Below are 16,044 nucleotides of genomic sequence, written 5' to 3'. Positions count from 1 at the left end.
GCCAAAAGAGACTTGGGAAGAGAGAGTTTGCACATTTGCAATTTGGGGAAGGTAAAAACATAACAACACTTCATTTTAGAATGTGATACATATTAGGATAATAAGATCAGATTTGTGAATTTTATATATGAAAGCTCTTGGCACAACTTATTTAGTGAGGATAACATAGAGAAGTTAGGTGGGATCATCATCAATTTGCTAAAAAAAGAACCAAATTACTAAAGTTGGTTTAAGTTAGAAGATTGTCCCATAGGGTATGTTTAGCCCTCTAACTGTTAAAAATCATTCATTTATTTATCACTTCCACTAGGATATCTTAACATTCACATTACCCCCAAATACTCCTTCCTTGCAATAGTTGTCGATTCTATTCTGCCTAAGTCTTTCTCTATTATGATGAACAATCCTAGTCCATTTTGTTAGTAACCAAAGTGCACACCTCAACAATTTTTTCTCTTGAAGAAAACCCTACTAAGGTTAAAACCTCAAAGAGGATGATACCCACTAGATCATTGCACTAATATGAAAATATCATTTTTAGAGGACCTGACCCTGTTAGGAGTCGATACAATATATTTAGTACATCTATCTCTATTAAAAGACAAGTCCTTGTTAAAGGACTGAACCCTTGTTAAAAGCTTCCAATCTTGTTAGGAGTAGATGAGAGAAAAAGCTCACTGCCCGATAGTACTGTTCCATAGAGAGAAGGTTCAACCAAGCTTCAAGAAGACTCATTGTCTGAGATGTGAAGATTAAAGCCACCTTCAAGGATTTACAAATCCAAATGATGAATTGACTAATGACAACATACTTGTTTTAATGGCCCCACTGAAGTATACTAGAAATGATAATAGATTCAACTCATGTCTCTTTTCAAAGTATCTAACAATCCTTAAGCTCTACTCTAATATCTAGCATCAAGACTTGCACAAATTAATCTCACTCTTGTACCATTCCATATATTACAAATGAGGAAATTACTTTCCTTTATACAAGATAAAACCAAGCAATCAGGGCAACTTGTTAGGACTTCTCCAATGCACAAATAAATAAATAAACTCATGCTAAGGCATACACACCTTCTTAGCAAATATACAACAATTACAATTCATAAGATGCATGCCAAGCCAAGATCCATAGTTAATGTGCACCACATCAATTAACATGCTACACCATTCAACTACTAGAGCAATGTTCCACACACTACATGGTAGCAATTAGTCTAGTATGAACCAAATGAGCAACAAATTTGAGACATGCACCAATCCAAGTCTTCTACCATCCTTTATGCTTGCAAACCTTTAAGTCTAACTCATAAACAAGATATACCCAAAATATAACAACTACCTCTAGCATAATTCTCTGTCACTAGCTTGCAACAGATCTTCACCAAATCAACTATAACTCACTCAAATCAATACATAAAGAGCTACGACCATATACATAAAGTCTTACACTAATCCAACAACATAAATCCATGCTCGCATACTCAAGACTAACGTACATTGTCCATAATTAATTGATCAATAGCTTGCAACATACATAATCTAAGTAAAAGGTAAAAAGGTTAGGCCCTCCACTCATTTTGATATGGCATTACGTTATCAAAAGTTGGAAACAAAAGGGAAAGCTTGATTGCAGTTGTCCCTTTATTTAGTTTTCTTGGCTCTTTTAGCCAGTTGTTCTTTCTTGTCTAACATGGTAAGGGACCTATTGTCTATTCTTCTTTTTTACCATGGGGTTTCAGGTGCCCATTCAAAACCTGTATGTGTGGCTAATGAGTACTATGTTATCTACGATGTCACCCTAGTCACTGTGTCTGGTTGGGCGACCTGTTTCACCTTTGGACTGTAGTTTTGTTTGGTTTGGGCTTCTTTGAAAATTTTATGACTTGTAAAGGGTTTCAGGCTCCCTTCAAAACCTATTTTTCTAATAAAAAACATACATAATCTAAGTCAATCTAACCTCATTTTAAACTATAGAAAATATGTTTATCTCAATGACAAATCTTGTGATCAAACCATCATGCCAACAATAATTCCAACTCAACAATCATCTATGATCTCTCCCTTATCTCAACACATTCATCATTGTCAATTTTTTGTAAGTGCTTAAAATTGAAGGCCATTGGCAACCAAGCATATCGTGAAAGGACTATACAACTTGCTAATTTATCCAAATGCGCTCACCATTCACCGCTTGTCAGCCCGGTTGCCCATAACATTCCAAGAAGAGATCTTCGTTATTCCCCATGGGTGTTGATGGCTCCCTTGGTACTTTTCTTCCTAAAGAAATTTGCCATGCTGGGAAGGCCTTTCTTAATAGCTTCATCTTCCCTTTTTTCTTTCATTTTGGTCTTCTTTCTTTTAGAGATTTTTCCTTTGTGTAAAGCTCTAGTCATAGACTAGCTAGGGGAGCGGACCCAATAGTTGAGTGGGGTCCAATAGTCGATCACCCTATCGTGAACATAGAGTCCAATCTTCCAACACATTTTTACTAAATATTGTAATTAATTAATCTATTTGTAAATATATAAAAATTCAAATATTGATAAAAAATATACCAATACTTGAACATGTGGAAACTTATAAATGTTATAGAAAAAATAAATATATGAATTCATTAATGAGTGAAATAAATAACTATTTGTCTCAAATAAAATATCATAGCTATTTCATATACGTGTCACTCAAAACATAATATGCTCAATTAAATAAACATTGATATCTTAGTGTGCAAATACTACTCTTATGTGTACAACTATTGTGGTAGCAATGTATATTTCTAGAGTAAATCATATCAATAATATGTCTCTTCACAAATATAAAAAGTGAATACTAATAGATGCCTTATATTTTCTTATGAAATGTGTCAGATTGTCAAAAACTTTAATTGTTCAACTAATGGTCCCTTTTTGTTGGTTATAGGTTGTATTTTATATAATAATGTGTTATTTTTATAACAACAAATATATTTTTATTGTTGAAGTATTTGTCCTTTTTGTTATATATAAAAGTTAAACATAACACATATTTATGATTAATATAACTATTTGGTCTATTTAAGTTACATATATGTTACATTTCATATAGTTATACAATATTCTATTAACAACAAATGACAATTTTAAATGCAATTATTAGATATTTTTAGATTAAGCTTTGGTCAAATGTTTAAAAAGTCATTTTTTAGACATGTCACTAAGTGCACTATTTTAACGAGTTGTGTGATGAATCATAGCTTCAAACCTTAGTTGTAGGTAGTTCAATGTCCATTTTACATTCCTATTAAAAATGGTGGTCTTACAATATCTCATAACTTTTAGTTGTAGGTAGTTCAATGTCCATTTTATATTTCTTAAAAAAACAAAGATCTTACCATATCCCATATAGCGGCTACATGTTAACCAAGTTAGCCTTCAACCACTGCAAGTTTGTCAAGTTTGTCAAGTTTGTCTCCTTTGCAAAATTCCTCCAAGTCCTTCTCATCTAAAATTCGTCCAGGACCTTCTCGTCTTTTGATAAATGGTCTTTGGCATCACCATCCAAATTTTCTTTGCATAAGACCTCATGATCAATTGCTTGGGTTTCTAAAGCTTTTGAGCCTACCAGTACAAGCTTACCATCCTCTGACATAGATGATGCAACAAGCAAAGGATTAACAACGTTTGTTCCTATCGCCTCACTTTGAGAGGAGGGGTCGAAGATGATTTGTTGCACTTGTTCTTTTAGAATCCAAGTATCGCTAGTTTTGGTCGGAATACGGAATTTGGTTATTGCAAGGTTTCTTTTTCCATAGTGTAAACCATAAAATTTCTCTTCTTCAGTTTCACACTCTATCCAATCCAATTTATGTGCGCTAACACCATGTTCTCATGCTACTGCTTATTACTGTTTTCTGCTTAAAACTAAGCAGTTTTATGTTCTCATGAGACATTAAAATTGTTTTAAAAAGGATCATATAGAATCTTCTCCTGTTAAAGTGGAGCAGCTATTTTGTAGACAATGAAATAAGTTGGGGGAAAATGTGGGGGGCTTAAAATAGGTAGTCGCTGCTTATTAAAAAAACTGCCACGTGTCTTCATAAAATTCTTTCTCCTTTTTGAACTATCAAAATAATTAGTTTAGATTTTTTTAATCTTAAAATCAATAAAAATTGCTGCTTAAAAATCAGCACTAAAATAAGTGGCTGCATGGGCCACTACTTAGCTCCACAAATTTCTCCTATAAAAGTTGAGCAGCCACTGCTAGCTAAAATAAGCTAAGCAGTGGCATGAGAACATGGTGTAAGTGTAGGAATTTCCATCCTTGCCTAAATATAAGAATCGCCTTCAAAATGCCCGTGTCCATAGGGAATGAAATAGGCCAGCCGAAATTTTGTGCAATTATTTTTTAATTTTAGCCTTACAATATTTATACTATTATTTTTTAAAAATTTATTTGTTTATATATTTGTTAACCATTTAAATTTAAATATTCCGACTGTAAAAGGGTGTTTCAGAAGAACTGTCATGTTCTATATATAATTGCTACTAAATTTGTTCACCACCTAAATTTAAATATTGTAATTTTACAGAAGTGTTTCACATGAAAGTTAGTGTTCCAAAAAAAATTGTAAATATATAACTTTAGTTATAGTATAATTAATTTGTAATATAAATACATGGAAATTTTATCTTAAATATTCTATAGAAATATCCCTCGGCCTTTGTTATAATTTTTGTTTGTATAACATAAGATAATAGCAGTTTAGAACTTTCCCGACCAATAACTGTCTGATGAGAAAATTTTGGTTTGAGTTTGTTCAAGTTTACAAGGGCTTCATTAAGTCTTCTAATTTTCATCTAGGTCTTAACATTAAAACATTTTAAAAGTAATGTAATCTATCAGATGATCGTCACCTACGTTCCCATTAAATGAAGTAAATCCTCAGCTTCATCATTTTTTATATATTTTCTTTGGCTCTTGCTTTAAAAATTATTCTGATTTCTACAATGGTTTCGTCTTGGTTCTATGTTTGCTACTGAAAAAAGGAACACGATGACAAGGCTTACCTAGGGACAGCTATTAATGGGAAAGCTAGACTATTGGTGGCACAATTGAGAACAGGTTCTCACCATCTCAGATGTGAGACAAGTAGATGGAACAAGGTCAAAAAAGGAGTGAGAAGAAAGGGCTTGCAAGTTGTGTGAGAAGGGTGCAATTGAGACTAAATGGCACTTTGTCAAGCGGTGCATAACACACGATGTCATCCAGGCTCAATACAAAGTCATCTCAAAGGCCAACAACATGCACAATTTATTTGGGGAGGATATCAACCGAACTGCTAGTTTATTGTCAAGATTCATAGCAGCAGGTCAGACATGACAAGTAATATGGAGTTAGCTTAAGTCTAAAATTCTGCAGTCCCCTAGACTGTTTAGTCTTGTGGACATCAATAAAATTCTTCAATTCAATTCAAGTGGTATATTTATTATGCTTCTCATGGAAACACGGAGGGTTTGATTCTACCAAACGGTTCTCTTGAAGAAGCATAGAGAAGTGTGTTAATTGATATGCCCAGTGTAATCTCCACAAATTCAGTAGTTGGGTTTTTATATTTAAATCTGCAACAATGGCCAACAGAACTACTAGGACATTTATCACTACATGGACCAAGGTTACACAACAATTACCTTTTTTCTTGATCAATTTTTGTATCAAGATGCACGTGTGACCTCCTCCATAAAATTATACACCCTTCTTAGAAGATTGGTGAGATCTCTTCTCCTTTCTTTTTGTTTTCTTTCTTCTGGTAAGTAGAACAGTTCAGGCACTAGCATTGATTCTAGCCAAGGTAAAACCTGTTGCTACAATTACAGTTTGTTTTCGAAGGATGTGTCTTAATGCTGCCTACATATTCTCTCACCCAACGGGTCCTCTTTAATGAACATCACTGCAGAAAGCACATATTAACAAGAAGCGATATCATCGCAATTGCATTGATTCTAGCCAAGGTAAAACATGTTGCTACAATTACAGTTAGTTTTTGAAGGACGTGTCTTAATGCTGCCTACATATTCTCTCACCCAACGGGTCCTACTTAATGAACATCACTGCAGAAAGCACATATTAACAAGAAGCGATATCAAACTGATTCTTTGCGTAATGAGAAAGAAATCTCACAAACTGGAAGAGAACAAAACAAGAGCATTATATACTTAAATATACACTTAGCATAATTCAAAAGGTGCAAACTTTATTCTTTTTCATGCTGGGTCCAGACTTATTTTGAAGGGCAACTCCATTCCAGAAGCCCTTTAGACTTAACGAATAACCCAGAGGCACCTCCAAATATTAGAAAAAATTGTGCCCTTTTATTCATAACAAAAGAGTAAACATCTGATTCATGCATTCTCACTTTCAATTCTTTGATCCATAGAAAACCAAACTCCGAATCAAATTAATTTGAATTCTAACAATTTAAAACAACATCAACATCACCAACAAGAACTCATATAGAAAAGTCCAATAGAAAACCATGAGTTGGGATACAGAGTGCAGATGTTCAAAAGCATTGCAATTGCATGTCCTTTAGCTTGGTAGATCTTGGGTACCATATAATGGGTTTGTGCATGTACTGTGGGGTAAGTTCTCCCTAATGTTGTGGGTTGCCTTACTGCTGGTACTGCTCATTTGACATTATCATTATATCACAACCCTCTAGACATAGCAGGTTTCCAATTCCAAAGGCATTCCTTATTTGCAACATAAGTAGTGTTCTTTATGAAAAAATACTATCACATGAAAAAATACTATCACAAGGTTTTGAGCAAATGATATAATCAATTGAAATTCGAAAATAAAATCTGCACAGAAGCCCATTTGTGAGTGCAGACAAAATCAAGCACTGATAAATATATTTAAGAGAAGTTGATGCATATAGTTTTGTCACCACAAACAATTATGATGTTCCCATTTTGCCTCAGCTATGACAGTGTTAAGGCAACTACACAAGATGGGCATGATAACATTTTCATGCTATAATTTTTCCTCCGAACTTGCTTTGTATTGATTCTCTTTTCAAATCTTGTTAGTAAACTATGCATAGACTTTTGGAATCAAATATTCTTTATATTTAAAATATTAAACCCTGAACTAACATGAAAATGTAAGAGATTTTTAAATAGTTTGACAACATTTATGCAATTAAAATTGGGCTAAAGCAAACTTGCATTATTAGCCATTTGATATTAATGTGGATTTTGGTACAGGCTGAAGATTTATGATACTCAAGAAATGGAAGGCCTAGTGAGCTACACTTAAAACACTCTCGCTACCTACATAGCCTGCTGCCAATAGTTTCTTCCCCAAAAATGTCACCGCTGCCTTTAAACAGGAGAAGAATGTCCTACTAGTGAGCCTGCGTTAAACAAAACTAATCGCCTCAGATCCCCTTCATTTGGATTTACTTTGTATATTTCTAGTACTTGGTTTTGACCTTTACTTCATCATGTGCCATAGCTGCGGTCTCCTGCATCCCCAAGGCCTGGAATAATAAATCTGAAATGTACAGAGAATGTGATAAGCAATCTGATCACTTGATTTAAGTGAGACTCAAAACTATGTACAATTCAATTGAAGGGCCACCTAATATCAGTTAAAAAGTTAGGAACTTATGCATAATTGCACAAAGCTAAGCATTAGGCTATGGCGAGAAATGAAGAAACCATGAAGAATTGCTCAAGAGAATACCCGTGTTCATTAACTTTTGGATCGATGGTGCCAGTGTATACATGAAGCCTGGAAAAAACAAAATAACATTGTAACTGACTATATTAACTCCTCGATTGATCAAAAGTAAAATCAGCTAAAATGTTGCAAACTTACCCAGGAAATTTCTCACTTAGCTTTTGCAAGGCAGGAGGAGAAGCCACTGCAGAAACCTATTTGTGAAACATATATTAATTGGATCCTAAATGGTGGTATCATATTGGTACACAGGACAGACTTCGTGAATTCAAAAACAGTTCAGGCATCTCGAATAGAACTACTTTTCCTTGTTAATAATCAACATAAGCAAGATGCACAAGCTAGGCAGATACCACTCGTATTTTCTTGTGATCGACTCCTCTATCCTTCAACAGATCAATTGCAGCCACAATTGTCCCTCCTGATGTAGTTTTCAAGTTATAAGTGGACCATAATAATGATAATATGTAGAATCAGTCTTAGGATATGCACAAAATTATTAGATGTATACTAGCAGAAAAGTTGCAAGCAGAGATCTGTCAAAAAAACAGTGTGACAAAAAGATATTTCAAAATTAAGCATACCTGTTGCAAGCATTGGATCAACAACAAGTACAAGAGATTCCTTAGGTAATTTATCTGGTAGTCTGATACATAAATAAACATAAAGCAAGATGACTTACTAAACGCACCTGAAAAACATGTGCCTATAGAGAATCATTCACATAAAAAAAACTAATTCATTGATCAAACAGGCAAAGGATATTGACATGTGTTTTCTATCCTTACCATCCATCATTTTATAAACAAGTTTTCAGAAGAACCAACCACCATTCACAAACTACCAGCTACAAATAGAAACTGGTAGAAATAAAAATTATTGGCGAAGTCACAAGCTGCATAAAAATGTTTAAAAATCATTCCCACACTAAGAAATTCTCTTTAGCATCTCTCATATAGTTTATTTACTTTGTGACTTGATCACATGGACAAGCCAGCTCAATGAACTTCCAATGCTTAATGATTGTCCATGTGAAAAGGTTGTGATACAGCTGAGCTCATTGGCTATTATAAATATGTAATCATCTTTGCAATCTCGTGTCTCCAGATAACTTTTACAACAAGCATTCTATACAATATTATATTGTCTTTTAATGGCCATCATAGTCTTTATTAGTTAGTTTCTATTTCTGTCTTTAGTTCATGATTGCTTCTTTTAGAAACATTGTCTTTGTAAATTTATATAAGGAGCTTTCATCTCCTTTGTTTAATACAAAGGACATGCTATCAAAGTAGGTTGGTGGGATTTCATTAAATTTGGTGACTTTTAAAAGAAAAAATTGAGCCTTTTTTGATCTGAAATTTTTTCCATAAATTTGTTTTTCGATTGTGAAACAAAAATCGTCGGAGGTATTTTATGAAATTTTTAGTTTGCCTTCGAAATTTTTTGCTGAAAATTGCAAGCCTAGTTGAGGGTTTTGATTGTGCAATTTCTTAGTTTGAGCAAAAGTCATGGTACTTAGCTTCTGTACTAGATTGTGTTGAGATTTTTACCATCAGCGTTTTGAATCACACAACGTGATCCATCATTAGGATGAAAGAGCAAGCAAGCATGTATTTGCATGTGAGTTGCATAGTCTTGCACATTGCTTGCATGTGCATTTTCATTTTGCTACTTGTAGGTGCTATTTTACCATGCGAAGTCTCATGTTTTGTTGCATAAAGGTTTCTTCGATGGGTTTTAATAAACTTTTCCTTGAAAAAAATCTGATGGGTTTTCATAATTTTCTCCCTTGAAAAAATATCTGATGGATTTTCATAATTTTTTCCCTCAAAAAAACTTTGATTTTTTAATTCGGAAAGTTGTGTAGGACTCCTTTGTAGCTTTATAATTTTTTCCTCAAAAATTATCTAGTGGGTATATAAATTTTTCCTATTTTTAAAAAAATTATATGCTGGGTTTTACCAGCTTTATATTCTCCAACTCCCGTCTCGAATTCTGTTTTATGGTTTTGATCAAATTTTCACCACAAAAATCACGTGTCTTTATTTCTCTTAAAGAATCGTGGCTTTTTGCAATTTGTTTTGGGGCATCATACTCATGTGCAAAGTTTGGAGGGTTCATTGATTCTCCCTCAAAAATGTGCTAGTTGTTCTCAGTGTTTGTCTCTGTATCCAAGGAAAAGTAGCTTTGTTATCCAACATCAGGATGTTTTGCTGATTTTGGGAGGGTTAGTGGCCAACTCATCTTAGTGGCATGCTCGTCTCTATTATTTTCTGGATAGATTTTGGCTACTCTTGGTCATTGACATTTTGCAGATCCAAGGAGGATCTCAGCAGTAATAGAATATTTTGAAGAATTTGTGACCAAAAGATAGAAATTAGACAATGACTATAAAGGGAGGGTATTATAATGTTTCTTTAATAGTCATCTTAGTTAGTATATAGTTTATTAGGTAGTTTCTATTTATGTCTTTAGTTCACAATTGTTTCTTTTAGAAATATCGTCTTTGTAAATCTATATAAAGAGCTCTCATCTCCTTTCTTTAATACAACTACAAAAACATCAATTTACCATAATAGATTCAATTCCATAGAACCATTTATATCCCAAACCAATGTTTTTACAAGCACGATAATATCTCTACCCAATTGCTTGAACTAAGATGTGAAATGGTGTTTAATAGTGCTTGGCTAGTAAAATCCCCACATTGGCTAGTTACCACATCACCTGCTTCTTATAACACAAGATGGTTCAACTTTAATTGATGGACCTTACCTCAAATTGGATTGAAATCAGATTTACATGAAATGTAAGATACCCTATAGTTGCATGAGTTTCGTCTCTTGTTAGTGGTCATAAGCCTTTATGAGACCTGTGTGTTGTGTTAGGAGTTGAGTGTACACATAATTTAGTACTCACATATTTATTATGGGTGTTAGGAATATTACATCATTAGATTCATTATATATTAGCTAAAATAATGTGTCAAGAATTAAAGTAGGGTGTTTGTATTACAAGTTGTTAAAGCCAAAGAAGCAATGAACACAATTATACCCAACTAATTACAAATCATGGAGCTAGCCAATTCCCCCACCCCCCAAAAAAAGTTGACTCAAGTTTTCAATGATTTTTTACATTTAAATGCATTAAATCATGTTAGAATCTCTAAAACTGGCAATTAAGTGAAAATAATTATTACAAAAACTTGGAAAATTCTAGAAAAACTCAAGAATTAACAAATCCCTTAAAGTAGGGCCAAATATAAGAACGGAATAAAAGTCAGTGTGAAATTGATGTGGAAACAATTTGTTATTTTTCCCCTTCGTTTTCTTTTCAATCTTTGGAAAACCCTAAACAAGAGAGGGGAGGAGCAAGTGCCAATTCCAAGATGGAATTAAAGCCAGTGCAAAATCGATGCGGAAACAATTTTTGTTTTGTCCCTTAAATTTCTTTTCAATCTTTGGAAAACTCTAAACAAGAGAAGGGAGGGGAAATGGCAGTAATTGGATTTGAAAGGGCCTCAATCATCCTCAATCACACAAGGCATGTGAGAATGTGTTAAAGTAGTGCATAAATTTTCTCTAAATCTCAGCTTTGATATAACTAGAATTTTCTGCACACCCTGCTATATGGATTCTGATGCAGACAAGTGTATATTTAATATACACTAATTTTTAAACTATAACTATTATGCACTATTATATAAGGAGCGGTTCCCAATAGTTTATAATTGCTATTATGAAGTTTTAATATTAAAATTATTATTGACTATAAATATATATTAATAGATACACTTTGTTGTTGAGGCTGGCACCAAGATTCAAAACCTTGCTGAGCCATCGTGCTTGCAAGCTTTGTGCCTATGCTGGGTTGTTGTGTGAATTTGTGGAGTGTTCGAAACCTTAAAAGGTCGTTGTTTACTAATTTAAAATAATCTAAAATTTATAATGTATATATATTTTTCTATTGCATTTCAACCATATAACAGTACTTCAGAAAGTATATCTAACAGTAGCAACAATATAGGTACTAAACTGCCATCAACCGGGTTTACAAAAAGAAATGAAATGTCCCACCCAATACAAAAATATCAGTCAGCATGGGTGATAGCGGAGAGTTACATTAATGCATCTTAATACAACACAACATGAGATAAAAAAAAGAACAGCAGATAAATTCTTCTTCTTCTTCGCTCCTAGATTCAATTGTGGTGAAGTGAAGAGGGGATGGCATAAACAGGTTTGCAGGGATGTCTCTTTCCTGCTCCTTGGGTTTCCAGCTACCTTCCTTAAGTTTCTAAATGAGCTGGGCCAATGGGATGTTAAATTCATCAACATCTTTCCTCGTAGTATATCCATGGGCAAGGTCTTTCTTTTCCACGAGCCCTTTCCCTTCCTGTAAGATCTTAAGGAAAGTGCTCTCCTTCAACTTGAACACAACAGCAACTTGTATAGCGACATCAGGAAATGTGAGTCTCCTCAGAGACTTAGTAAGAATCCTAGCTCTACCTTGAAAAATATCATTATTCCTAAGTTTCCAAATAAGCCAGAGGATAATAGAGGATAGTATAGAAATAATGTTATGCACAAAAAAAATTGTCATCTTGGACAAAACCAAATAGGCCCCAAACCCCCCAGGCAAAGCTACCCTCTAATTGTGATCCAGCTTTGAGAATATCATTAAACACCGATACTAGCTTGAGCCCATTTTTAGCATAGCTACCCTAAACAAGAGCAAGTGGTTTATCATTATTCTTAAAGATTCCACCACATACAACCTTGTCCACACCAAATGTTGCCTGCCTCAAATCTCTAAATGGATCCAAGAAAAGGTCTAACACTAGTCCAGCTCTTCCATAATGACTTGAATACATTGGACCTTTAGAGACAAAAGATCAAATGTATCCAAGCCACTCCAGAACCGAGCTCGACAAGGATGACCTCTGCAGATCTTACTCCTAATGAGAACTTTCCAGGGCTCACACCCTTCAGCAGCTTTGGCAGTCCACTTTGCCGCTAAGGCAATACCTTGCATCCTAAGATCCTTCAACCCAAATCCATGAACTTCCTTTCTTTTAGTGCATCAATTCAACCTAACAACATGACCAACCTTGCCCCCTCTCCTGTCAGACCAGAGGAAGTCACAGATGATTTTTTGAATGAAGTCAAATTGACCAACATTAAATAACCAAGCTGAGGAAAAATACATTGTGCATGAAGATAATATTTTCTGACAAACTTGTATTCTGCCAGCCAGAGAGAGATAAGAAGATTTCCACTTGTTAAGTTTTGTAGTGACCTCATTAATACATATCCACATATTGTTGATATTAGGCTTGACAGCAAAGGGAATACGTACATATCTGACAACATGATTTGGTCCTCCCTAGCCAATGTTATACTTGTTGCACCATGTTGGAGATTGTCCATCCCATCCTAGTAGGATAGACTTAGAAATAAAAATCGTGTTGCCTGAAGTTGAACAAAAAATGTCTAGTTTTTTCATTAGATGCTCCATGTTTTCTTCCTCTAGAACAAAGAGGATGGTTGTATCATCTGCAAACTGGACATTAGAAATCTCCTCTTGATTTGGAAGAACAGGGCCATGGAACTTGGGGGAAAGCAAATTGTCTCTCAATAGGTAAGGCAGAGAATCAGCAACAATAACAAACAGAATGGGGCCAAAGGACAGCCTTGTTTGATAGATCTAGAGAAATCAAAGTATTCCAATCTAACCCCATTAACTTCCACAACAGCTCTAGCATCTTTCATCAAGGTGGCCACCATGTGGAAAAAGGATTGAGGGAAGGAAGCTAAGAGCATTCAACATCATTAGGATGAAGATTCACTCAACCCTGTCATAAGCTTTTTCATAGTCAATAAAGAAGCATCCCAACATTTTGTCCAAAAGCTCTAGCCCAATCCAATGTTTCCCAGCAAATAATCAAGTTTTTCAGTATGTAGCTCCCTTTTATGAAGCCAGTTAATCTAGGATTAATGACCTTGGGAAGGATATTCTCAACTCTTGCTGACAGAATTTTAGCAAGTATCTTGTAGGTTACGTTGAGGAGAGTGATTGGTCTCCAATCCTTAATGAGTTTTATCCTCTCCTTTGAGAATCAATTTGATAAGACCTGCATTAATCTCCTGCCTTAATGAACCTCTAGATAAGGCAAATTCATACAGGCATTTAAACTCATGGCACACCCAATCTATGTTGACCTTAAAAAATTCAGCTGGTAAGCGATCAGGTCCAAGAGCCTTGTCCTTGGACATGATTTGGATGGCCCTTTTGATTTCTTCTACACTGATAGGAGCATCTAGAAATAAGGAATTTTCTTTTGAGACTCTTCTAGGGATAATAGAACGAATTCTCCTTTCCTCTTTCATTTTGTAGCCATCAACTTCTGATTGCAACAAGGTCTTATAGTAACTTGCAAAGGATCCAAGAATAGCCTCAGGCTTAGTTATGTTTTCACCATCCTCATACAAACACTCAACTTTGTCCTTGGCTTCTTTGGATTTCAAGAACTACAAGAAGAATTTGGATCCTCTGTCCCTCATTTTCAACCAATTAAGTCTTGACCTCACCCTAGCTCCTTGAGCTCTCCTAGACTGCAATTTCCTAAGGTTGTGCCTTGCCCTAGCAAATGACTCTATTGGTTCGTCATTAGAGGGTTGAGATTGAACAAAGACTTCAGCTTCATGTAAAAACGAAATCAGTTTATACTTCTGAGCTCTAGCATCTTTGGCTTTTTTCTTGCCAACTATCTTAAAGAGGTTTTGCCAAGAGTGGAAGTTTTGATTCCACTTGCTCAAAGGGTCATCATGTTGACAAACTAAGGAGTTGTACCACTGGATGATTTTGACTGCAGCGAAAACATCTTGATCCTCAAGGAGAGATGCATTGAGAGCAAAAGAGATGGGCTTAATAGCAGACAGATTAGGGTGCCCAATTATGAAGATATTAGCAGTGATAGGATGATGATCAAAGAGGGAGAAAGGAACAACTTGGACAAGATTATCCCCTCAAGGCTTGGAACAACTAAACATGTATTTATTGTAGTAATTTAGTAAATCTTATCTAATCTACAATAGATCCTTCTGTCACCTTTCTGCTGATTTTACCATGTATACCAGATACTCTCAGACTGATTTTCCATACCAGCTAGGGGATCTATGAGATTAAGTTTACTAATTAGTTTGTTCCAAACATATTGCCCATTGATTTTCCATTCAAATTTGATCCCTCCACACTTATCCTGAGCACTTTCTACCATATTGAAATCTCCGGCTAGGGAGGTTAGGAAGAGCTGAGAGCCACTGGGTACGTCGACTAAACAAATCCCAAATTCAAAGTCACCAAATTGGAAGGAAACCCAAGTCGCTCTATTACATGGAGAGCAACCCCACTACTTAACTGCCTTCTTCCACCTAGGACCTACTAGAATGGAAGAACCGCCTTTGCCTTTAGGATATTTGGTAGAAAAGGCCAAATACACTTCAATGCTATATCAAGCGCAAAGCTTGCAACTTTCACTTCTTGTAGCAACAAGATATCAATTTCTTTCACCCATCTAAGGAAGCTTTTCACAATATTTTCCATCAGAGGATTCTAACCCTCTGACATTCCGTGAAGCTAATTTTGGATTATCCATCATTTGAATTTACTTGTCAATTACCATAGGAGAGTGGAATCCTCTATAGCAATCAGGGAGTTTCTCTCTAGCCAACTTGGAGGACTTAGGGTTACTTTCAAAGTGGTGAGACCTCCCTCTCTTCCTTTTCACCACTTCACCTTTTATGAGCAATAATGGGTCTAACTTTATAGGTTTCTTCTTCTTCCTTTCTTTAATAATAGCTTTAAAAGAAAAATAGCCAGGCTCATCTTGTTTCCTCACATTAGAATCCTCCCCTATTCCCTCTCTTGAGGAAACACCTGCCTACACCTTCTTCTCTTGAGAGAAGTCACCCTCTCGAGGACATTGATCAATGGTTATCAAGGCCCTATTAGAATCAAATTTGAACCGCCACTTGTCTGAAAGGGGAGGCAAGGGAGGAGCTGCTGGAATTACTACCAGAGCATAATCATTTAGCCTCTCTTCAATAAGTCAGCAATCATCTTTTTTTGGTATTTGAGGTTCCCCTAAATCAATGCCATCCTCAACCCCAAGGCAAGCTTGAACAACCTCTGAAGGAGCGACAATTGAAGGAGATGCAGGCAAAACTTTTCCCCTAAATGGGAATAGAAAAGGATTTCATAGCAAATAGTGAGGAAACACGTTTGAGGTGTTGGGCCAACACGTTTGAGG

The 16,044-nt window shown here is 35.2% G+C and overlaps 1 protein-coding gene across 1 annotated transcript in view; it reads right to left on the bottom strand.

Annotated features, from left to right (window-relative positions):
- Positions 1-7,091: 7,091 nt before the first annotated feature.
- Positions 7,092-16,044, bottom strand: part of UPP (uracil phosphoribosyltransferase) — a 51,808-nt gene continuing 42,855 nt past the window's right edge. Inside the window, exons 8-12 of the mRNA XM_089795441.1 lie at positions 8,315-8,376; positions 8,084-8,151; positions 7,869-7,924; positions 7,734-7,781; positions 7,092-7,541 (exon numbers count right to left, since the gene is read on the bottom strand). Of these exons, the coding sequence (XP_089651567.1) occupies positions 7,490-7,541; positions 7,734-7,781; positions 7,869-7,924; positions 8,084-8,151; positions 8,315-8,376 (286 nt within the window). The 3' untranslated portion in view covers positions 7,092-7,489. The remainder of the gene's footprint in view (positions 7,542-7,733; positions 7,782-7,868; positions 7,925-8,083; positions 8,152-8,314; positions 8,377-16,044) is intronic.

Source organism: Cupressus sempervirens, chromosome 8 (genome assembly GCF_028749045.1).
Source record: "Cupressus sempervirens isolate cs-2001-9-10 chromosome 8, ASM2874904v1, whole genome shotgun sequence".
Lineage (NCBI taxonomy): Eukaryota > Viridiplantae > Streptophyta > Pinopsida > Cupressales > Cupressaceae > Cupressus > Cupressus sempervirens.
This window is presented reverse-complemented; position numbering and strand designations above follow the sequence as displayed.